Here is a 25,728-nt window from a genome sequence, read left to right on the forward strand (position 1 = left end):
ATATGAGAGAGAGAGAGAGAGAGAGAGAGAGAGAGAGAGAGAGAGATTTTAACGTCTTAGGAACAATCCCAGAGAGACTTCAAAGATCTATCCATGAACTCAAGACCTGTTACTCAAGAGGGAATTGGGATAACCAATCTACCACACTTGGGCAATTCACTAGCATGAATTGACATCTTTCCAAGACATAAATAAAATGTTGAAACTCTTGAACATTCATTTGTGAAAAGCCTTCACTTCTATAGCGACAAAGGGCAACCTATGAACCTTTTTCTTAGTCATGTCATCATAGTACTACTGACATAGCTTTGATCCCTGTTGGCTTGTCAATCTTACCACCTCTGCTCGAGAAAATGCTTGAAATGAAGGATCTGTTCTTCCTTTCGGAAACACTTCCATGTGGTGGAGGTGTTCAGAAGATATGGATGCTCACCATCTCCAATCTTCAGTGCTGCAAAATGATTCGATGAGTGAAAGATGTGCTAAAACAACTTGTGAAGAGCTCCAACATGCACCTTATTAGAAGAATCTAGTTTACAACCAACAGGAGTGTATTTGAGCCTCAAACATATGAGCCTGTGGTTTCACCACCTCAAGGACCTTCGCAATGGTATAGAGAACAATTATATCTGTTGTAAGTCCCCCTCAGGCAAATGTTGTCAACTTATGAGGCCGATGCCTCTTGCCCATTGATAAATAAATCAAGAACTCCACCACAGAAAATAGTGGGATTCTTCAACAATTGGACTCTCTCATTAGCTCTTTTCAAAAATTAGGGACTCCAAAAAATTCCCGTACTTCAGTAGCCTAAGTAAGAATCTGCAAAACTCTGCAGTTAAAACTCCATTTGATGCCGCGACTGGCTAGGCCTATCATAGAAGATCAATTGGTAACAATGTTCTACTAACTTTCAACACTAATCAGATGGTCGATTCACTCCGCATTCAGCTTTTCCACCAGAATTTTGTTCATTACTGTCGGATTGATTTTCCCTCCCGAGGCCTTCATAAGCTGCAAAATCATAAGATACAGAAAGGCTTGTAAACTTGAGACAAAAGAGGTTAGTTAAGATGAGGCTTAAATCAATTGGTACCTGCCCACCAAAAAACCCTTGTAGCTTGGTTTTTCCACTTCTGTATTGCTCGACTTGTTTAGCATTCTCTGCCAGTACTTTGTCCACCATAGCTGCTATCGTTGATGGGTCCGAAATCTGTCAAAGGTTTATAAAAACCTCAATGATTACAGCAATAGTAACATCAACACTTTGAAGAGAAGCGGGAAAAAAGGGCCTCCAACTGCATAAATTTCAACTCCAACTGCCTAGCCCGACTCCTTTTTCCACGAAGGACCGACATCGTGCATTTGTTGAGCCGACAATCTTTAATCCTCTCACACAAACTAAATCGAACCAAAAGAGCCCCTACCTGTCCTCTATTTTTGGCCATTATCTGGCCTACACTATAAGCAGTACAAGATGGAGCACATTCAAGAAGTGTGTTTAACATCAGCCTACAAGCTGTCAAAAGATCAATTTAGAAGTACGGAAAAGGCATGGAACAATTATAGATTTAAAAGAGTGCACACAAATTAGACAGCCTCGAACCATATGGCTGCAGTTGGTCTTAGAGATAGGTTGATAACCCACCCTATGATCATCAAAAATATTTTCTGCACCCATGGATGACAATGTCAGACCACCAAAAATGAGCGCATTTCAGGTCAGCTGAACGTGCCATACTCCTTTCCAACGGCAAAGTTATAGCACGGTCATTTGCTCTGATTAACGGATGGACCTTGTCAAAGTAAGCGATAGAAATGAGACAATGGAGCAAAGAGGGAAGAGACAGAGGCTTGGGCCAAAACATTGCGGACCATAAACAAAGAACATGCACCAAAAGAGGTTCAAAGTTAGAGCAGGAACCAATAAGGGAATCTTTGTAAGTGCCAAGATTGCATTCCAACCGTGTAATTATCAGACTTCCCATACCGTACAATAAATGTCATACAAATATTCAAACTTAACGTACTAGTTGTTATTAATATGTGCACACATGAGTTCAAATTCATGTCCAATGGTGCTCCATTATCTCCCAAAAGCTGTTTAGGGAGTGAGGGCTGTTTTGTGGATATGCCCAGCCGTATTTGAGGTAGACATACCTTTTCTCAACGATGCACTCCACGGCGTTGCCCACCTAGTAGGCTAGCATGAGGCAGGACCCCCGTTCCCAGGGTCAGAGTCTCGAGTCTTCTGCAATTGTGCTACGAAATATGTGTCTCAGTTTACTTTAAGTGAGTTACATATTTATTAGCGCTTTTAAACAGTTTTAGGATCGTGGGGTTTTTCCAGACAGGTAGGGCACACCTCCACCCTCGTGGTACCGCCCACCTCCACCCTCTACCAACCCTTCATCCTCGTCTTTTCCTCATTCTTGTCCACCCAAGCGGCAAGAGAGTTGGAAACCCGCCTTGAAAGAAGAGGTAGATGTGGCCATGGCAAGATTTTTCTACCACGACCATATTGCTATCAATGCGGCACGATAAGCTCTATAGACTATAACTTATGAAGCTTAAGCTTTAATCTTTAGTATGTACAATGTACATCACTAATGTACACTTTTTTTTGACAATAGGTCTCCTTATTTTAAAGAAATAGCACGGAAGATCGAGGAGTTTGGACCCACATATGTGCCCTCTTTGGAGAGCTTGCACGCCACTCTTCTTGATAGGGAGAAGATGATTGTGGAGGCGGCATGTGCATCCACAAGGGCTTCATGGAAGAAGAATGGAGTATCGCTCATTGTGGATGGGTGGTGTGATACCCGTCATTGCTCCATTCATAGCATGGTGGCATATTCTCGAGGGAGATGTATTTCATTGACTCCCATGATGTATCGGGGACCGGCAAGAGTGCGCAAGTACTTGCATCGGAGTGGACGCTTACCATTGAGAAGGTGGAAAAGGATGATTTCATTGCCATCGTCACCGATGAAGAAAATAGCAATCGTGCCGCCGGAGCCATCATCGAGTCCCTTTATCCAAAAACCACGGTCACATGTTGCATGGCTCATTGCCTCAACAATCTTCTCAAACATATAGGTGCCTTGAAATGGATTTCCCCCGTCATTGAGCATGCAAATACAATGGTGACTTTTGTCAACAATCATTAGAAGGTAAGCATTTAGTGTTAACCAATCTCATTTCAATTTGAATCTAATTTCAATATGGGATGCCAATTCTGATTTTTAATGTTGAATTTTCTAAATAGGTGAGGGCTGAATTTTCAAAGAGGTCAACGCTAGCTCTTCTCAAATACTCAGAGACTCGCTTCGCAATCAACTTCAATTATGCTCTATCGCTTGAGAGTATGTAGCGGGGCATTGAGGGGACTCTTCATTAGTGATGAGTTCTTTGCAATGCCCGAGGCAAAAAGTATCAATGGAGTGGCATGCCAGCACGGGCCGACATGTCAGAATGGTGGAAGTGAAGACAATCCCCAAAATGGTAGCCTATCATCCACCTCCTACGAGTGTTGGATTCCATGAAACCTTGCATCCGTAAGATATATGAGGCCATGGACACCATGATTGCCTCTCTTGAAAAACTTGTGACCGACCCCGATAGGTAGTCACGAGTCACTTTTCCCTATCCTTGCAAGTTGACTCTCTTGAGTTTGTTTTGAATCTTAATTCAAGTTGTCACAACTCGGTGACGTGGCTGCCCAGTACACACACACACCCTCTGGCAAGGACTCCCCCGAGCAGAAATGATACGTGGCTGGCCGAATTGGGGATCCTGCTAAACTTCTGATGTGGCACTACAGACCCGCAAAATCCGGAAAGTCCGTACTGCTGCTGACGTGGCATCCCATAAAATCCGGCACAGATCATGGGGGACCGTACTGCTGACGGGACAACGTTTTACGGCAATTTTCCAACTACACAAATCAGCTTGTTTTTTTTGCTGGCTACGCAAATCGAGAGAGAGAGAGAGAGAGAGAGAGAGAGAGAGAGAGAGAGAGAGAGAGAGAGAGAGAGAGAGAGAGAGAGAGAGAGAGACACTCTTTTGCTTTATGTTTTTAAAGCCTTTGATTTTGAAGCTTTTGGGCTCATCTTTTGGCATCCCTTGTAAACTCTTTAAATACATGGGCTGGCCTCCCACTCTGCAGAGCATCTGGACGCAGAGTCTGAGAGTGAGCGCCTGCCTACTCTCTTGTACTTTGAACACAGATTAATACAAAACAAAATACAAAAAGGGGCGCCAGTCTCTTGGGCCAATATCTCTAGGCACGGAACTCCGCCGGGCCAGTGTCAAATCAATCGTGAACTGTGAACTGTTTTGAAGTGATTAATTGTGGTGTCGCGGTAGATTCTCGACTTGGAGTGTCCAAGTTTGTTACACAAGCTTTATGCATGTGCCATGTACCATGTATAATGTAGGTACGAGGAGATCCAAGAATTGTGTGTGTCAAGGTGGAATGCTTACCATTCTCCTCTTCATGTGGCGGCTTATGTAGTGGATCCACAATTCTAGTAAGGGAACCAATGGAAGGACAAACAAGTCATGAATGGTTGGCAAACCATCCTTGTGCGCCTTGCAGAGGAGTACGGCCCGCCTAGGCCTACTCAGGCGGAGATCGAAGAGATGGAGCCTCGACGACGATTGACCGGTGATGCAACAAAGATGATGCTAAATTTTGCGAAGGACCCGAAATTTGCAAAATTTATGAGCCAGACCTCCTTCGACGAGGTGCACTCACAGTGGCGGCAGACCACAGAACCACCCCTCAAACCGGCACTGAAGAAACCTCCTGCTCCAAGGATGTACACAGAGCAAGAATTAGAAGAGGTGGTTGATGCACGAATTGCTCAGCTTTTTGACACACAGAACAAAGCTAAAAGCATGACAAAAAGCAGAAGAAAGGCGCTGACTTCCTGGGCTATTTGGGTCATCAGTCTACATTTGAGTCGGCAAGAAAACAAAAGAAGCGTGTTCGATTTGAAGGAGTACCCAATTCTTCTTCTTCTTCTTCTTCCTCTTCTTCTAAAAGTTCTTCTAGCTCCTCTGACTCGAGCGAAGAAGACAGAAAAGGCAAAAAGCGAAGAAAAAAGCAAAGCTTTGGAAAGGGCAAGAAGCCTAAGTCTCCCAGTTGTTGACAGTTCTACAGAGGACTCGTCTTCGGATAGTTCGGACTCTGATGACAGCAACTTCTACGCAAAGAAGAAGAATTTTTATAAAGCCAACCAGTATGACTTTCTAGATTGAGCGGTTTACCTTGGGTCTTCCTACAGAGATCCGAGATCAATGCTTAGAACAAAAGTCAGCTTCCATTCAAGAGCTGATGACTCATGCGAAACGGGGTTTTGCCATTCACTCGGGCAGTTTGACCTACCCCACAGATGAAATCATGACGCAAAGGGCCGAACAGACTTCGAAAAATGAAAGTAGAAAGAGAAAGAGCAACCCATAAAGAAAGAAAAGGACGCACGACCCAAACTCACTCCTGAAAAGAGGGCTCTCTACATCAAGGAGGGGAAGTGCTTTGGATGCAGGGAAACTAGACATATCTTCGCGAAGTGCCCTAAAAAGGCACAGAAAGAACAGAACGACAAGGACAATGAGAGGCCTGAGAGTTCGAGAGCAGCCGAGGAATGTGGACGAAAAGGCGAGATGAAAACAGGACTGGTTATTGCCTGGATACTGACCCCAGCACGATGGACGAGAATACATAATTTTGTCGAGCTTGGGCCAAAGTAAAAGACCAAGAAGCCCTGATCTTCTTTGATGGAGGAGCCAAGGCCAACTTCATTTCACCTGAATTGGCGGCGCAGCTCGAGATCACACCCGATCGGATGGGACCACTAGCAGAGGCAGTTCTAGCGGCACCCGATAGGACGTAGCCATTACACCTATCATTGGCAAACTTCAGTTGCATTGTCAGGGGTATTTGGGGCATAAGGACTTCTACATAATGCCTTTGGAAGGTTGTGATGTCCTCTTGGGAATTCCTTGGTACCACAAGAACAACGCCGTGGTTGACTATCAGGCGAGAAAAGCGACTTTGACTACGGAGAAGGGCAGAACCATTGTACTCGATGTAAAACTTAAGGGCGAGTCTGTCCCTATTGTATCGGCTTCGGCCGTTTCAAAATTAAGGAAATCTAGTCTGTTTGTTTACTCGATCTTCTTTTTTTTTTTCCGAGGAAAAGATCCTTCTATTAGTTAATGAAACTGCCCATAGGGCTACAACCACCTCTTCAAGAGAGGGCTACTACAACCATGATGGGGAGACTCTCCCAATGAAAAACCAGCATATGTAAAATGGGGCTAAATCAAGAGATGGGGGGAGGGAAAAGCCACACAAGTGGTCGGTAGTGCCATCGAAGTACACCCTGGACCATGGTGTAGAAAGGCCCAGGACGCCATAGTCGAAGGAAAGCCTCTTTGCGCTCCTACATGCGGTCGGAGCTGCCCTGTAGTCTCTTGAGCTGTCCTTTGAGAGTGTGGATCAGCTCTAACCAAAGATCGCGAACAGTCTCTGCTGGTGGCACAGGGCAAGCCTCAAAGATGCGGAAGCAACGGGCCCGCCAGATGAACCAGAGTGTCAGGCCACTGATGAGCTCCGAACACTCCTCTCTCTCACTGCACCACTCCTGTGGAGTAAGCTATGTGGCAAGCTGGAGTGTAGGTCGCCCGTCCTACATCACTATCATCCTGCCGGTGGAAGATAACTCAAACTGAAGTGTCGGGCCAGTGAGGGTGGACCAAGCCGCTGCTCCCCAAGTGTACTGTCGAGCCGTGGAAAGAGCAGGCATCAGCCGAAGAACTCGAAGCCACACCTGCTCTGCCAAAGGACAGTCCCAAAGACAGTGACGCTGACTCTCCACAAGATGGTCACAAGCTGCACATGCGGCCGAGTGGCCACTATGCACTAGCCAACTCCCAACTGCTGTAGCTCTGTGTGCGACCAGCCCACTGAAGCAAGGAGCCACTGAAACAAGGTGACTCCCCTCGGCTGTCTGGAGTCCCACAACCTCTCCCAGAAGGCTGCCAAGCACTCAGCTATGAGACCCTCCTCCTGCCAATGAGGTGCTGCAGTGGGGCGAGCCTCTCTCTGTGCTGCTAGTATGTGACGTCCCAATCGAACAGTGTACTGAAAGAAAGGGACACCTGGGTGGTCTGCAGAAGAGAAAGGGTCCCTCCAAAGCCACTCACCAGGATCCCACTGGTGACTGTACTCGTGCCAGTGGACAGCACTCCCAAGCCCATAGCCTCCAATGTCCAGTCTCAAGAGCTCCTGGGTCAGGATCGATGACACAAGTCCTCCCCCAGATGCCCACCACTCGGATCCTCTGAAAACAACACTCTGCCACCTGCGGGGCCTCTACTGCAACTCGCTGTAAGCATCCCTCACCCTGTAGCTCGAAGAAAAAGGATGGAACAGTCTTTGAGCAAGCCCGGACTGAGATGAGAACCTCCAGTCGTGTGAAGGCTCCCATCCACCTGGGCGCTACTGGCTCGAGAGGTGTGAACTACTCAGCTGGAACTGCCTCTGAGATGTCCTAGCGCATGCTCTGCACCCCTCTCATGCCCTGTAGAGGCTGGAAACCCTGCACCTCCTCTGACAAGCCTGAAAACTCTAACCAGTCACCTAAAGAGCGCGTTGGGCCCGCTGCCATGGGACCCCAGGAAACATAAGGCCGACTACCAACCAAGTGGCCTCTCTCAGTGCTAACCATGGGGTTCCAAACAAGGGGCTGTCGTAGGCGCTACTCCGTGCAAGTAGGCTATCGCTGCTCCACGCCTCGCCGCAAGTGCTCCCAAGATCGAAGCAAACTCACAGCGAAGCGGTCCTCCAGTCTCCTACTCAAACCAACTCTGCGCATCTCTGTGAAGATCCATCTGGTCGAAGGTCACCAGGGGCCTCCAGCCTGAGGCACCCTAGCACGAAGTCGCTGTAGCAAGAACTCCTTCCAGGGCTCCTCACCTGGAAGAAGTCCTCTGACTATGAACTTCCCAAGAAGGGCTCTGCTCTGCTGTGCTGGGTCAATGATCCCAAGACCTCCCTGTGAACAAGGAAGAGTAATGACCTGCCAAGCCACTGTGGCTCGGGCTATCTGAGTGTCACGTCCTGACCAAAGGAAGTTCCTGATCAGCCTCTCTACCTGACTGATACAAGAACTCGAGAAGATCCAGCAAGAAGTGATGTACCACATAGTCAACACCTGGTTGGCCACTACTACTCTGCCAGCCAAAGAAAGACGTGCTGAGCTCCAGTATAACAACTTCCTCCTGATAGACAGGAGGAGGGGAGCAATCTGCTGCTCGGGAGACAAGTCCAAACCAACCTAACAGCCCAAGTACCGAACTGTAGTCCCTGGGGGGATCCACCTAAAACCCTCTCCTGGCATCCAATCGGGCACAGGAGCACTACCAACCGAGAAAGCCACTTTCTTTCTCCAGTTGATCAGTGCGCCATACAAAGAAGGTCTCCAAAGCCTGCTCACACCTATGAAGGTTGGCCTCCTGGCCATCTAAGTACAAGGCTGAGTCGTCGGAAAACTCAGCGTCCAGTAGCTCCTCTCCCCGAATAGGGAGTGCTAAGCCCCGTAGACCAACCTACTACGACACCAAAAACCTGTTCATCGCCTCCGCATAGAACAGAAAGAAGAATCGGGCAAGAGGATAACCCTGTCTGACAGAACGTGTGAGCACGAAGCGATCACCTCTACCTCCTGCCAAAAGTACCTGACTGTGAGCCTGTCTGTACAAAGCTGACACCCCTCTGATCCAAGCATCTGAGAAGCCCATCCTGCGTAGAGTGCCCTCTAGAAAGTCCCAGTCAACTTTGTCGTATGCCTTCTCAAAATCGAGAAGAAGAATCACCACGTCCTCACCATGGAGCCGCGCTAGGACAGAAGCCTCCCAAAAAGTAAAGATGTTGTCAAGGATACTGTGTTCCTTGACAAAACCTGTCTAAGTCCCATGTATAAGGCTCTCTAGAAGTGGCTGGATCCTCAAACTCAGAGCCTTGGCAAGACATTTGTAGGCTAAGTTGAGGATGGTGATGGGGCGTCACTGTCGAATCTCATCCAAGGAGCCACCCTCCTTGGGAATGAGGTAGATCAAGCCCTCACTCATGCTGTCAAGCATCACTCCTATGTGCAAGATGTACTGAAAAGCACTACAGAGATCTGGGCCAAGCAAGTCCCAGTACTCCAAGAAAAAACTGGGAGTCAACCCATCCTCACCTGGACAGCTACCACGAGGGAGGGCACTCAGAGCCATGTGCAACTCCTCAAGCTGAAGTGGCAACTCAAGCCTCTGACGCATCTCCTCAGTCACAAGGCAAGACATCTGTGCCCACACCTGCTCCCTGCATGCATCCTGACGCTCTGACTAAGGCTCTGCAGACAGTAACTCATGGTAAACGTCAGCAGCAACTGCACGCATATCCTCGGGCTCAGAAGCAACTGACCCGTCGAGCCTCCTCAACTAACTGACCTTGGCATGCGAATGCCGAGGTCCCACTGCCTCGAAGAAAGCACCAGTCACTCTGTCGCCCACCTGTGTCCACAGAGATGCCTGTCGATGGAAAGCAAACTCATGTCACTGCTCCTCTGTGCTAACAAGCTCCTAGCGAGCCTGTAGCTGCTCCTCCAACCAAGGACTGTCTGGATGCTGCTCCTGCATCCTCTACAATGAAGCAATGCCCCGTCTGAGACCCTGCTCCTCCTCTCTCGCTGCAGCCCAGCGAGCCAAAGACTCCTGGAGAAAGAAACGACTAATCTGAGCTAGTCCTGAGGCCACTCTGTCAGCAAGAGAATCCTGCCTCTCCAATCTCTTTGTCCAGATGCAGAGTCCAACAAGACCCTCTTTGGGATGCGAAGCATCGTGCTCCCTCTCCTCTGCATGTCTGCCATTGTGAGGATCACTGGTGCATGGTCCGAGAAGGAAGTCCCTGCCAGAATGCCAATTGTCCCTTCTAAGTCACTGAAATGGTCACTAGTGTAGAAGCGATCTATTCGCGATAGATTCACTCCTCCCACTCTGCGGTCCGAACGAGAGAAGGCAAGGCTGTCTGGGGGACCTCACAAAACTAGAGTGCTGCCAAACATCCGAGACCCTCAGAGTCATACAAAACCTCTCCCAAGCTGCCAGCTCAACTCCAGGCACAGTAGCATGGCTACCACCAATCCTGTCAGAAGGGTCCTCCAACATGTTGAAGTCCCTCCCTATGCACGAGTGTTCTGCCTGCGACAGAGACTCAACTATCTGTGACCAAAACTCAGCTCGAGCACTCGCCACATTGGGCGCATAGATGTTCAGGAAGCCCACAAGGCAACCCTGAACCTGCATAGTAATCCACTGAGCCCTGCCTGGCACAATAATCCCTCAACCCACAATGGCATGCTACAAAGAATCCGCAATAGTCATACATACCCCACCCTGGATGCCTCCAGGTCCAAAAGCAGCTGACCAAAAAGTATCATATCGTCCACGCAAGAGCTGACCACGACGTCTAATGCGCCTCTCACACAGATGGTGCTCCTGAAGCATAAGGAGATCAATCTCTCCTCCCACAAGGCAGCGATGAAGCTCCTGACGCAGTCGGCCCCGCTGACGCTGAAACTGGGGCCCACCAAGTCCCTGCACGTTCCATGAGACGATCCTCATGGGGAGCAAGAGAGAACAGATGCTGCCGCAGCAGCAAGACGAGCTATCTTCGAGGCTGGCTTGGATCGGGAGTAATCCGCATCCGAGCGTCCTCTAGATAGGCGTGACTGCAACGAGTGCCTTGCCCAAGCCCAAGAAGAGCGAGCCGTACGTAACGCAACCTCCTCTATCCAGGATTCCTCATGAATGTGTGCATAGCATGGCAAGCATTGTGTATCGGCAAAGAAGTAAACCACAATGTGTCTACATCCTGCTGTATCTGGAGGTGTCACCGCAAACTTGGCCAATGGCCACAAAGTTTAAGGCATATTTTTAACTCCTAGTTCTCCCATGTGGTGAGAGAACTCTAGGACCTGTGTGTGCAGCCATCCCAACACTGAGTCGAGAGTCCACTCAGTCTGGTCCCTACCGCAAAGGGGAAAGGAGAAGCCAACCGCTGAGTCCAAGGCCTCTGTCCCCCTAGCTGCAAGGAACAGAACATGGACCCTAAAGCAGGCTGCTTCATGGTTTGCTGAGGGGTCGCCGAGAAAACGAGTAAAGTCGTAGTCGAATAAGTCCCATCGGCGCCGGATGTCGATGCTCGTCAGACCACGAGGGATAGCTGCAAGGGGAGACGTCTGTACCTGTAGAGGGGGTCGCAAGAAGGGCTGTCCCTCTCTCGCAAAGCGACTCGTAGCAAAGGCGCTGCCAAGAGATCTCCTAGCAGCCAGAGATGGCCCTGCCCCCTTGGTCGACTGTGGAACTGGAGCGGGAGGGGGGGGAGTAGGAGCAGGGGGAAGAGGTGGAGAAGAGGGGCGGCGGGGAGCGACAGAGGTAGAGGGGCGGGGGAATGAGGCGGCGAGAGCAGTAGGCGGGGGGGAGGATGATGAGGAGGGGGGGAACTCTTGGGGAGGAGGGGCTGTCGAGGGTGAATCTAGGGTGGGGGCTGGAGCAGGGACCTCATCCTACTCGAGAGGACTGAACCGGTTTCCCGTAGGAACCCACTGCTGCCGGGTAGGCGCCTGAGGGCCACTCTGACTGCCAGGCTGTCACGCTGTGGCCCCTGCCGTCGTCGACCACGAACCTGCCGTCATCCATCCTCCCCTAGAGCCCCAGGCTCAGAGGATGGCTCTGCATGTGTACGTTGTGTCTCTATCTCTGGCTGTTGGCCAGCCCTTGCAGGCTGGGGCTGAGTCTGTGGTGTAGGTCGAGGCCTCCTCCGTGGATAGGCCTTCGCAAGATGTCCCATCTGTCAACAAATGAAGATCTTCTAGACATACATGAATGATGAATAGGTCTGAACTTGATAAAGAACGCCAAGATTTTCTCCACACTCATGTCGATTGCTGCTCAGAGGGCCTGCCAGGCAAGTTACCACCCGCGTCCTGGAGATCATACCATTGATCTGATACATGGAAGCACAACACCGAACCGGCCACCTTACCGTGTGAGCCGAGCCCAGAACGAAGAAATTATGAACCAAGTGAAAGACCTCTTGGAAAAGGGTCTTGTCCAACCTAGTACTTCACCCTACTGCTCTCCAGTGTTGTTGGTTTTGAAGAAAGACGGATCTTGGAGAAAGTGCAAGGGCTTTCAACAAAATCACCATCAAGAACAGATTTCCGATTCCTAGAATCGATGATATACTTGACCGACTTAAGGGATCCTCGTGCTTTAGCAGGATCGACTTGAAAAGTGGATATCATCAGATCCCAATCGCGCCGAGAGATGTCTACAAGACAGCCTTTCGGACGACTTTTGGGTTATTTGAGTTTTTGGTGATGCCTTTTGGCCTAACCAATGCTCCTACGACATTTAACCGGATGATGGACAGGATTTTTCGAGAGTATAGACTATTTGTTGGCACTTTCTTTGACGACATCATTGTTTTCTCCAAGGATGAGGCGGAACATAGAGAACGTCTGCTTCAGGTTCTTCAGGCATTACGAGATCACAAGTTGGTGATTAATGCGAAGAAAAGTGAATATTTCCTACCAGAGATACACTTTTTGGGACACATTGGAGTGCAGATGGACCCGGCCAAGATAGAGACTATTCGTGATTGGCCCGATGTAACAAACTTGGACACTCCAAGTCAAGAATCAACCGCGACAGCACCAAATAACCACTTCAAAACAATTCACAGATCACAATAGATTTGCACTGGCCCGGCGGAGTTCCGTGCCTAGAGATATTGGCCCCAAAGACTGGCGCCCCTTTCGGTATTTCTTTTTGTATTAATCAATCATCAAAGTACAAGAGAGCGGTTAGGGTTTCACTCTCAGACTCTGCGTCCAGATGCTCTGAGAAGTGAGGCCCTCACCACTAATTTAAAGGTTACAAGGGATGCCCAAAAGCAGAGCCCCAAAAGCTTTTAAAATCAAAAGCATCAGTTCTCTCTCTCTCTTAGAGAGTCTTTTCTCTTTTTTTTTTATAAAAAAAAAAAGCAAAAGCAAAATTCGCGTCGCTCATCATTTTCCAAAAAAAAAAAAAAAAAAATTATTTTAAATAATCCGTCTCCGCGATTTCCGGAATTTAGGGTTTTTGGCAAAAATTAGGGTTTGCAGGAATTTTAGGGTTTCTGGCAGAAATTAGGGTTTCTGCTGTCCGCCACGTCATCACTTTGTGACATACCCCCCTCTTGAAAGCATTGTAATCGACCGCGATTACGCCTGCAAAACCGACAAAAGCCATAAACCGTCTTAGCAGACACTGACTGTTAGTACCTACGTACTAGGAACACACATCTAGCACATGTACAAAATCGACAGTCACATCACATGACATCACAGGACATCACCAGACATCACAGGACATCACATGACATTCAACATTCATTCGGATCTTAGACCATGATTTATCGGCAATGTAGCTAGCAATCACATCTAGGTCCAATCGGGACCTCATCGATGTCCGATTGACTAACCCCTATTGCAACCATGTCTATTCGAGATCAATCAAACCAAAATGCTGCAGTCATTTCGGCTATCAGTTCCTGCACTCACAAGAAGTCAAGAACAAATCAGTATCATAATCAGGAATTCCATTTCATAAAGTCATCCAGCAGAATACTGTCAGCTCTCAGTATCCCTGAAGCTCAAAGAGACATCAGTGACTTTAGTATCAAAATCGAGGCATCTGTTGACAAAGGAGTGGAGCGACTCCCCTCTTGTGCATCCCACTGCACCAGATCTTCGGCCAAGCTGAGTTTCTGGGTTCCGTTTGGAGTAGACTATGCTAAACCAAAACATCGAGGTAAAGTTTCACAATCCGAGGAGTATCTGCTAGGTCCTCCTCCTCCATCCACTTCGCATCAAATGCAGGAAAGTTCTTGAACTTAACCAAGAACCGCCTTCGGACTTTACCTTTCTTCGTATCATTATGTGCCAAAATCTGTTCAGGAACAAGGATCTCCTCGTTTTCTTCCACTTTGGGTTGCTCATCAGGCTCCCCATCATCAGGCACATCACCCTTAACAGGGTTCAAGAGACTCACATGCAATGCATTGTGAATCCTCCAAGTATCTGGCAGTTTCAATTGGAAGGAGACATCATTTATTTTGTCAGTGATCTGGAAAGGTCCGTAGTATCGCATACTAAGCTTTGGAAAAAGCCTCTCCTTTCCCTTTTTCTTTCTTAGGCGTGCCTTCTCAAAAGTAAGAGCACCCAATCATCCTCCTTCAGTTTCCAGTCGCGACGATGGCGATCCGCTACCTTTTTCTGTCGTTCTTGAGACTCCTGCAAAGTCTCGCGAACCTTGGCAAAAGCCGTATCCAAGTCTCGCGAATATTCATCCGCTTCAAATTTCTAATCTTTCGTGCTCAGGAAGGATGGAACCTTCGCAGCAGTTTCAACAATCTCACATGGAATCTTCCCCGTCGAAGAGTGTATCGTGTTATTGTAGGCAAATTCCAGCAAAGGTAAGTTCTTTTCCCATTGAGTCTTCTGATGCGAGATACAAGACTTCAATAAATCTAAAATCACTGAATTGGCAATCTCAGATTGCCCGTCAGTCTACAAGTGGAACGATGACGAGAACTGCAACCGCGTGCCAATGTTCTCCCAAATTGCCTTCCAAAACAAACTCATAAATCTGGGGTCTCTGTCGGAGACAACCGTCTCAGGCGTGCCATGTAATCGGAAAATCATCGTGATCATTCTGTATTCTCTGGAGATCAAAAAAAAATGAAATCCATTTCAATATTTTCCCAAGGGCGGGTGGGTATGGGTAAAGGCTGTAACAATCCCTGTGCCTTATGCCTGTCAAACTTGACCTTCTGGCATACCAAGCAACTGCGCACAAACTCTTCCACATCCTTCTTCAGTCTCTGCCAAAAGAAATCTCTCTCTACCCCTTTCATGGTGGTAGCAATGCCGCGGTGACCCGTAAAAGGTGGACAGTGGCAATTAATCATAACCTTTTCCCTCAACGGCTGTGTAACGCACAACATAGTCTTTTTCATCAAGTAGCCTTCCCGAAGGGAGTATCCAGCTACTGTCTCCCCATCCCGTATCCGTGTGAAAATATCTGCAAAATCTGTATCTGTGGCACACTGATCGACCATATCCTCGAAGCTTCTATGATGTATCGCGGAAATAGCCAGAACCAACGGTTTCCGAGACAAAGCATCTGCCACCACATTCTTCTGTCCCTGCACATGGACAATCTGGAAGTGGAACTGTGACAAGATGTTCGCCCATCGCATCTGTTTTTCCGAACGCTGCTTCTGTGACAAGAAGTAGCGCAAACTCTGATGGTCTGTAAAGACAGTAAAATCCGCTTCGAGTAGGTAATGCCGCCACTGAGTAAGAGCGTGGATAACCGCCAAAAGCTCTTTCCCATAGATCTGTGCTGTCATCTCCGGCCTAGAGAACAAACGGCTCTCGTAAGCTATCACATGGCCTTCTTGCATCAAGACCGCACCCAGACTACGACCACAAGCATCACAAAATACTTCAAATGACTTCTGCAAGTCCGACAAAGTCAAATCTGGTCCTGTAGTCAATTTCTCTTTCAATGTCCGAAAGGCAGTCACCTCTGTGGGTCCCCACGAAAAAGGTACTCCTTTCTGTGTCAAGGTATGCAAAGGGGAAGCAACCTCTGCAAACTTTCGTATGAACCGCCTGTAGTACGAACACAGTCCCAAGAAGCTTCTAACTTCATGGACATTCCTCAAATCGGGCCAATCACGGATAGTCTCTATCTTGGCCGGGTCCATTTGCACTCCTGTTGTGTTGCTGACACAATGTGTCCCAAAAAGTGTATCCATGGTAGGAAAAAATTCACTTTTCTTTGCATTAATCACTAGCGTGTGATCTCGTAATGCCTAAAAGACTTGAAGCAGATGATCTCTGTGTTCTGCCTCATTCTTCGAGAAAACAATGATGTCGTCAAAGAAAGTGCCAACAAATAGCCTGTACTCTCGAAAAATCCTGTCCATCATCCGGTTAAATGTCGCAGGAGCATTGGTTAAGCCAAAAGGCATCACCAAAAACTCAAATAACCCAAAAGTCGTCCGAAAAGCTGTCTTGTAGACATCTCCTGGCGCTATCCTGATCTGATGATATCCACTCTTCAAGTCAATCCTGCTAAAGCACGAGGATCCCTGTAACCTGTCGAGTATATCATCGATCCTAGGAATCGGAAATCTGTTCTTGATGGTGATTTCGTTGAGAGTGCTATAATCGATGCACATTCTCCAAGATCTGTCTTTCTTCAAAATCAACAACACTGGAGAGCAATACGGTGAAGTACTAAGCTGGACAAGACCCTTTTCCAAGAGGTCTTTCACTGAGTTCATAATCTTTTCATTCTATACTCGGCTCACACAATAAGGTGGCCGATTCGGTGGTGTGCTTCCAGATATCAGATCAATGGTATGATCTTCAGGCCCTCTCAAAAGCAATCGGCATGAGCGTGGAGAAAAAAAAATCTTGGCGTTCTTTTCTTCAGGTCAAAACATATTCAACTTTTATCCATGGTTCAGTTCTCCCAAAAGAATGAGTAAGAAAACTGAAGTTCATCAAGTACAATCTGTAAGCCCTTCATTTATCAAAGTCGCTTTCTCGGCCCGGTAGTCAACCATGGCGTAGTTCTTGTGGTACCAAGGGATCCCGAGTAGAACGTCACTCACGTGCCCTGAACACCCCTGTCATTGCAAACGAAGTTTGCCAATGCTCGGTGTAATGGCAACATCCCATCCGGGTGCCAGTCGAACTACCTCCGCCAGTGGCGTCAGTCTGTCGGGCGCAGTTCCAAATCGAGCCGCCAATTCCAAGTGAAAAGAAGTTGGCCTTGGCTCCTTCAAAAGAGCTTCTTGATCCTTCACTTTGCCCCAAAAAAAAACGGCAAAGTTTGTACTTTCATTCATTTGATTCGGTGCAAGTCCCACGCCATGTGTCCTCAGCTGCTCTCGAACTCTCAGACCTGTCGTCGTCTTTATCATTCTGTTCTTTCTGTGCCTTATCAGGGCACTTTGCGGAAATATGTCCATGTTTCCCGCATCCAAAGCACTTCCCCTCTCTGATGAAGCGAGCTCTCTCCTCAGGAGTAAGCTTGGGTCGTGCATCCTTTTTTTTTTCTCTGGGTTGCTCTTTTTCATTCTACTTTCATTCCCAGAAGTCTGTTTGGCTCGTTGTGTCATGGCCTCATCTGTGGGGTAGGTCAGACTGCCAGAGTGAATGGCAAAGCCCCGCTTCGCATGACTCATCAACTCCTGAATAGAAGCTGACTTCTGTTCCAAGCAGTGATCTCGGATCTCTGTAGGTAGACCCAAGGTAAACCGCTCAATTTGTTCTCTGAACGAGATCTTCTTGAATGAAGAGGCGGGTAGAAAAGAGCTCCAGAATCTTTCACAATAAGAATTCACTGTATCGCTCTTGGTCATCCGGAGATGGTTCCAAGCAGCTCGTATATCTCGCTCAAACTCTTGAGTCAACCAAGAAGAAATAAAAAGCCTCTTGAATTTCAGCCATGTAACTGGCACAGTCTTGCTTAATAGAAGCGTGGACCACAAGGTACGAGCATTCCCCTCAGAGTAAGAGGCAGCTCTCCGAATCTTGGAGTGCTCTGAATAGCGTCCTCCCGCGAAAGCGATGTCAAACTGTTGTATAAGAGACAAAGCCTTCGAAGCATCTGAGTATCCTGAAAAGTATCAAACTTGATCGAGTGGCCACCTTCCTTAAACTCTCGGACTTTCTTGCTGTTATCTTCGAGAAAGTCATACTGGTTGGCTTTGTAAAAATTCTTCTTGTTCGCATAAAACTTTCCGTCATCGGAATCTGAGCTGTCTGTAGACGAGTCCTCAGTAGAACTGTCAGTCTCTGGGCGAGATGTAGCCTTCTTTGCCTTTTTCTTGCCCGTTCCGAAGCTTTGTGTCTTGCTTCGCTTTTTGCTTTTTTTCTGTCTTCTTCGCTCTAATCCGAGGAGCTAGAAGAACTGTCAGAAGAAGAAGAAGAAGAACTGGGTACTCCTTCAAATCGAACACGCTTCTTCCGTTTCTTTGCTTTGTCGAATGTCGACTGACGACCCAAATATCCCGGGAAGTCAGTACCTTTGTTCTGCTTTTTGCCGTGCTTTTTGCCGTGCTTTTTGCCTTTCTTTTGCACGTCGAAAAGCTGAGCAATCCGTGCATCAACCACGTTCTCCAGTTCCTTCTCCGTATATTTCTTGGAGGTAGAAGGTTTCTTGAGAGCGGGTTTCGGGAGTGGTGTTGTGGTTCTCTGCCACTCCATCTGTACCTCTTTCAAAGAGGTCTGGTTCATATATTTTACCATCTTCGGGTCCTTGGCAAAATTGAGCATCATCTTTGTTGCATCGCCAATCAATTGACGACGCTCCATCTCTGTTTGCTCCGCCTGAGTAGGCCGAGGCGGGCCATACTCTCTGTCTGAATCTTCGTTGTGATCCCAGCCCGCATCTCCAGATGCAGAGGGAGTCGACTGATCATTGCCTGAAGCCATAGGTGCCGCGGAAAAAAAAAATTCGGGGATCGGATTTCCCGTAGAAGAGAAATCGGCCGTGCTCTGATACCACTGTAACAAACTTGGACACTCCAAGTCAAGAATCAACCGCGACAGCACCAAATAACCACTTCAAAACAATTCACAGATCACAATAGATTTGCACTGGCCCGGCGGAGTTCCGTGCCTAGAGATATTGGCCCCAAAGACTGGCGCCCCTTTCGGTATTTCTTTTTGTATTAATCAATCATCAAAGTACAAGAGAGCGGTTAGGGTTTCACTCTCAGACTCTGCGTCCAGATGCTCTGAGAAGTGAGGCCCTCACCACTAATTTAAAGGTTACAAGGGATGCCCAAAAGCAGAGCCCCAAAAGCTTTTAAAATCAAAAGCATCAGTTCTCTCTCTCTTAGAGAGTCTTTTCTCTTTTTTTTTTATAAAAAAAAAGCAAAAGCAAAATTCGCGTCACTCATCATTTTCCAAAAAATCCGCCTCCGCTATTTCCGGAATTTAGGGTTTTTGGCAAAAATTAGGGTTTGCAGGAATTTTAGGGTTTCTGGCAGAAATTAGGGTTTCTGCTGTCCGCCACGTCATCACTTTGTGACACCCGATTTGAAGAATGTCCATGAAGTCAGAAGCTTCTTGGGATTGTGTTCGTACTACAGGCGGTTCATTACAAAGTTTGCAGAGATTGCTTCCCCTTCGCATATCTTGACACAGAAAGGAGTCCCTTTCTCGTGGGGACCCACAGAGGTACTACCTTTAAAGAGAAATTGACTACGGGACCAGTTTTGACTTTGCCGGACTTGCAAAAGTCATTTGAAGTATATTGTGATACTTGTGGTCGTAGTCTGGGCACGGTCTTAATGCAAGAAGGCCATGTCATTGCCTACGAGAGCCAATTGTTCTGAAGGCTGGAATTGAGAGCACAGATTTATGAGAAAGAACCTTTGGCGGTTATCCATGTTCTTACTCAGTGACGGCATTACCTTCTCGGAGTGGATTTTACTGTCTTTACAGACCATCAGAGTTTACTCTACTTCTTGTCACAAAAGCAGCTATTTGAAAAGCAAATGCGGTGGGCGAACATCTTGTCACAGTTTCACTTCCAGATTGTCCATGTGCAAGGATAGAAGAATTTGGTGACAGATGCTTTGTCTCGGAAGCCGTTGGTTCTGGCTATTTCCGCGATACATCATAGGAGCTTCGAGGATATGGTCGATTAGTATGCCACAGATACAGATTGTGCAAGCATTTTCACACGGATACGAGATGGCGAGACAATAGCGGGATATTCCATTCGTGATGGCTACTTGTTGAGGAAAACCATGTTGTGCGTTACACAGTCGTTGAGGGAAAAGGTTATGACCGAATGCCACGGTCCACCTTTTACGGGTCACTGCGGCATTGCTACCACCTTGCAAGGGGTAGAGAAATACTTCTTTTGGCCGAGACTCAAGAAGGATGTGAACGAGTTTGTGCGCACTTGCTTGGTATGCCAGAAGGTCAACTTTGACAAGCATAAAGCACAGGGATTGTTACAACCTTTTCCCATACCCACTCGCCCCTGGGAAAGTATTCCAATGGATTTCATTTTTGATCTCCCAAAACAAAGAGAGGTCACGATGGTATCTGGACTGTTATTGACAGATTTAGCAAGCAGGCTCATTTCATTCCACTAAAGAAAACAGTCAAGCCGGATCACTTAACGAGATTGTTTGTGGCCCAGATCTTTATATTACATGGCATGCCCGAGACGATTGTCTCCGACAAGAACCCCAGATTCACGAGTTTGTTTTGAAAGGCTATTTGGGACAACATTGGCGCGCGGTTGTAGTTCTCGTCATCTTTCCACCCGCAGACTGACGGGCAATCTGAGATTGCTAATTTAGTGGTACTAAATTTGTTGAAGTCTTACATCTCGAATCAGAAGACTCAATGGGAAAAGTACTTACCTTTGGTGGAATTTTCCTACAACAACAAGTACACTCTTCGACGGGGAAGGCGCCATTTGAGATTATTGAAGGTGCTGCGAAGGTTCCACCCTTCCTAAGCACGAAAGATAAGATTTTTGAAGACGATTAGTACACGCGAGACTTGGACACGGCTTTTGCCAAGGTCCGCGAGGCTTTGCAGAAATCTCAGGAAAGACAGAAAAAGGCAGGAGATCGCCATCGTTGCAATTTGAAATTGAAGGAGAATGATTGGGTGCTCTTATGTTTTGAGAAGGCACGCCTAAGAAAGAAAAAGAGAAAGGAGAGGCTTTTTCCAAAGCTTAGTATGCGATATTACGGACCTTTCCAGACCTCTGAAAAGATCAATGATGTCTCCTTGCGACTGAAGCTGTCCGACACTTGGAGGATTCACAATGCATTTCATGTGAGTCTCTTGAAGCCTTTTAAAGGTGAAGTGCCTGAAGACGGGGAGCCTGATCAGCAACCCGAAGTGGAAGAAAACAAGGAGATCCTTGTTCTAGAACAGATATTGGCACATAAGGACAGAAAGATTTAAGGGTAAAGTGAGAAGACGGTTCTTGGTTAAATTCAAGAACTATCCTGCATTGGATGCGAAGTGGATGGAGGAGGAGGACCTAGCAGATACGCCTCAGATTGTGAAACTTTACCTTGAATCCTTTGGTTTAGCATAGTCTACTCCAAATGGAACCCCGAATTCAGCTTGGCCGGATATCTGGTGCAGTGGGTTTGCACAAGAGGGGAGTTACTCCGCTCCTTTGTCAACAGATGCCTCGATTTTTGATACTAGAGTCACTGATGTCTCCTTGAGCTTCAAAGATACCGAGAGCTGACAGTATTCTGCTGTATGACTTTATGAAATGGAACTCCGGAAAATATGAAACTTACTTGTTCTTGACTTGTTTAAGTGCAAGAACTGATAGACGAAATGACTACAGCATTTTGGTCTGAATGATCTCGATAGACATGGTTGCAATAGGGATTAGTCAATCAGGCATCTATGAGATCCTGAGTGGATCTAGATGCGATTCCTGATTGCATTGCCGATAAAGCATGGTCTAAGATCCGAATGAATGTTGAATGTGATTTAACAATCAATGTCTGCTAAGACAATTTATGGCTTCTGACTATTTTGCAGGCGTAATCGAGGGCGATTACAATGCTTTCAAGAGGGGATATGTCACAAACTGGTGACGTGGCCTCTGTACACACACACCCTCCCCGCTTGGACAGCCCCTAGAAATGACCTCCGAAAATTGTTGACGTGGCAGTCACCGTACGAACAGGCCCGCTTTTTGCGGCGCATCTTACGGAAATTCATACAGCTTTTCGCATGGGCAGTTTGCGGCAGTTTTTGTTTTGCTTTTCCAGCTACGCAAATGAGAGAGAGAGAGAGAGAGAGAGAGAGAGAGAGAGAGAGAGAGAGAGAGAGAGAGAGAGAGAGAAGCTGTTTTGCTTTATTTTGGCTCAAGAGAGCTTGAGAGTGGGAGAACCTGCTTTTGATTTTTGGAAGCTTTTGGACTTTGCTTTTAGCATCCCTTGTAATCTTTATATAAGTGGGCACGATTCCCACTTCTCGGAGCATATGGACGCAGAGTCTGAGAGTGAAAGCCTCCCACTCGCTTGTACTTTGAGTTGCAGATTAATACAAAAAGAAATACCGAAAGGGGCGAGAGTCTCTGGGGCCAATATCTCTAGGCACGGAACTCCACCGGCGAATCAATTGTGAACTGTGAACTGTTTTGAAGTGATTTATTGTGGTGCCGCGGTAGATTCTCGACTTGGAGTGTCCAAGTCTGTTACACCAAACGTTCCAAAACAGCGTTCCAGACGAGTCCCGTTTCCGAAATAGATTCGAGAACGGAACACCGTTCCGAAACGAGGTGTAACCAGAACGGTGTTCCGAAACGAGGGGGAATGGGAGGCGGAACGGGCAAAAGTAGGTATTTGGGGGAAAGAACTTAGGCATTTGGGGACAGATTCGGAACTATTTGGGGTAGTTTGAAGGCAGATTTGGGGACAGATTTGGGGTTGATTTGAGACTAAGGTGAATGGAGGTAATTCAAGCCTTCCTTTAGTTGATCGTTCCAGCCCCGTTCCCATTCCGGGCCCCCCTCCTCCCCGTTCCGGACCCTCCCGTTCCCGTTCCCCGTTCTTGTCCGAGCAACTTTGCAAAATAGCAGTTCCCTAAATTTTAGGAGATGCTTCCATTCGACTCTCACTAGTCATCTCTCCATCTTTTACCAATAGGCCCACGTCCAAAAAATGTAATGTAGCCCAATTCTAGGTTGATTTTCTCTGGGTGACCCCACCTTGTCAATGTGTCTCTATGGAGTTAATTTACTAGTATCCACCAACTTATTAAGTGCGGCAAGGGGACCTAGATGACTTTGACTAGAGCCTAGACACCCTTTTACTGCTGGAATTCTAGTGCCGACCAACTTCTCGTCTATGGGTGAAACTACCGTTTCACATTGGTCATACAATGTCCGGCCATTTGCAACTTCAAAAAGAGGGTCCCAAAAATTAAACAAAAATCATCGGAAAGAAACCAACAACTAAGGTTAGCGGTTGCCACGTCCTCATGACATACCCCCCTCTTGAAATCGCAAACGTCCTTGATTGCATACCATAAATGCATGCCATTGATGATCTTGTGTTGTTAGCACTCTTTTATCATTGCATGTATCCGCAAGAAAGATGATAAGACATTGATACAAATGACTTAATGAGACCTTCATACTTTTGTCATTTCCATCTATGATAGAAGTGAACATTATATGTTTAACACTTAAAGAGCAATGCACACTTCTATTACACTGAATCCATATGTATATTTGATGTACTAGCTCTGTCATTACCCCTCCTTTGCACACGTTGTGTTGGGGCATACGTAGGCTGTAACCCAAAGGCCTCAAGGTAAAGCTGAAATACATTTGGTGACTCTGACAACTCATGCTCTTTCATCCACTTTCCATCCATAGGTGGATAGTTCTTGAACTTCACCAAATAGCGTCTTGCAACCTGTCCCTTAACTTTTCTTTCCTTATGTGCCAAAATCTGCTCAGGATTCAAAATTTCATTAAGTTCCTCAACTTCAGGTTGGTCCTCATCTGGCATATCTTCTGGCACATCACCCACGAAGGGTCTTAAAAGACTCACGTGAAACACATTATGAATCTTCCAAGCGTCAGGCAATTTCAGCCTAAAAGCAACATCGTTGATCTTATCAAGCACTTGAAAAGGCCCATGGTAACGCATGCTGAGCTTCGGAAATAACCTTTCCTTGCCCTTCATCTTCTTTAACCTTGCCTTTTCAAACTGTAGAAGTATCCATTCACCGGGTGAAAATAGTAATTCACGACGGTGACGATCAGCAGCCCTTTTCTGCTTTGCTTGAGTCTCAAGGGTTCCTTTTAATTACGGAAGGGAGAGCCTTTCGTTCCTTTAGTGAGAGAGTGCAAATGATCACATCAAAGTGGTAAACACTGTGAATGAAGGTGCTGAGACTGAGAGATAGAGAGAAGAATACGACACCATGCTGACATCTACGAGGTTTGGGGGCTACGGTGCGGAGTCTATACGCTGAAAGCTGAAAACGCTGATGCAAAAAGTGGGTTTGTCGCCGGGAATCTGCAAAACGCTAGGCTGAATTTGGCTAAATTGCCCTACCCAGTTTCCCAACAAAGTCACTTATTAATAATAAGTGAAAAATGGCTAAAATAGGGAAAATAGGTCTGTGCACTTTAAAAATGCTCCTGATGGGTTCTGATGGTAATCTGATGATCATGTTGTATGCAACCAGAGGATATGCATCTACTCTAAGTGTCTGGACATGCACGGTCTGCAAACAAACTCACAAAAGTGCCAGAACACTTCCTAAGCTAATTGAATTGAATTGAACCCTTGTCATGAAGTAACTTGTCCATGTACAAATAGGGTTAGATGTGCACGTGACATCCCCTCCTTTTCAAAATGAGATACTGGTACCGAATTGTATGGCGTCGAGGGAGATTGCCAACAGCGTCTGGAATCCTAGGAAGGACGCTTCGCCGGCCCATTCTGATGCGTGGGTCATGCGATACTTGAACTTCATAAAGGTCTGCAATGCTTGCTTCTTTGGACCGCGCCGAAAGCGACACAATGCTTCAACTTCGTCTATAGTCATGCGTCATTTCATGTAAAGTGATTGGAAAAATTATAGTCTTCTTCAAAGACTGTACATGCAATGGAGATGAACAAAGTGACAGAGTGTCAAACCATTCACCAAAAACACGCAAACAAAGGGGTCAAATCTTGACTTTCTAATCTGAATCAATCAACTGTGGCAAATCATAATGGAAATGCCGATGCTTGATGCTCAATCCTTCTCGGCGTAACCGCGAAACGTTTCAGACCCGAAATGTTTCACCCCAAAACGTGGCATTTCACCCCCAAACGTTTCACTCTAGGCTAAGGCCTCGCTGAAAAGTCAGACCGAAACGCCAATTTTGTGTATATATAGTGTTATGTGTAGACAAAATAGGTGTTCATAGTGCAGTGAGTAGAGACACATGCTATGTTAACCTTGAAATAGCATATACATAATAAATAAATAAGTGTTTAATGCCCAAATTCTCAAAAGGGATTTTCTTTTAAAAGGCGTTTCACCCTACAGGTGAAACTTTTCGGCCGTTTCACCCGTTTCGGGTTTCAGGCCTGCTGAAACGCGTTTCGCGGTTTCATTGATCCTTCTTGTGCTCTTTCGGATACTGTGTCATGCCAAGGAAGAGACACGGAATGTGAATTCCTTGAATGCAAACATTTCATCTTTACCTTGATTATCTAATACCAATTTCTGGAACGAAGCAAGAGGAGGCATGCCACTTGGCATCCGTTGATTTGAGCAAGTTAATTTTGGTGCGCAAAGTGAATCAAAGCTATACTTAGCCAGGAGAGAGAGAGAGAGAGAGAGAGAGAGAGAGAGAGAGAGAGAGAGAGAGAGAGAGAGTGCTACTTGGCCAGGAAGCATTGCACTGTTTTCAGCAAATGCGAAGCGAGAGCCTCTCCCCAGACACAATCACCTACGCTCGCATCTTGCAGGCATGTACCTACGCGTGCATCTTGTAGGGATGTGCCTCTACGCAAGATGCTGATATGGGCAC

The 25,728-nt window shown here is 46.9% G+C and overlaps 1 protein-coding gene across 1 annotated transcript in view; it reads right to left on the reverse strand.

Moving 5' to 3' along the window:
- Positions 1–492: 492 nt before the first annotated feature.
- The window catches only part of GATB (GLU-ADT subunit B), a 110,018-nt gene continuing 84,782 nt past the window's right edge, over positions 493–25,728 (reverse strand). Inside the window, exons 8-9 of the mRNA XM_086515621.1 lie at positions 1,094–1,210; positions 493–1,011 (exon numbers count right to left, since the gene is read on the reverse strand). Coding sequence (XP_086371747.1) covers positions 934–1,011; positions 1,094–1,210 — 195 coding nt within the window. The 3' untranslated portion in view covers positions 493–933. The remainder of the gene's footprint in view (positions 1,012–1,093; positions 1,211–25,728) is intronic.

Source organism: Adiantum capillus-veneris, chromosome 7, assembly GCF_014529385.1.
Source record: "Adiantum capillus-veneris isolate H3 chromosome 7, ASM1452938v2, whole genome shotgun sequence".
In the NCBI taxonomy this organism is placed as follows: Eukaryota; Viridiplantae; Streptophyta; class Polypodiopsida; order Polypodiales; family Pteridaceae; genus Adiantum; species Adiantum capillus-veneris.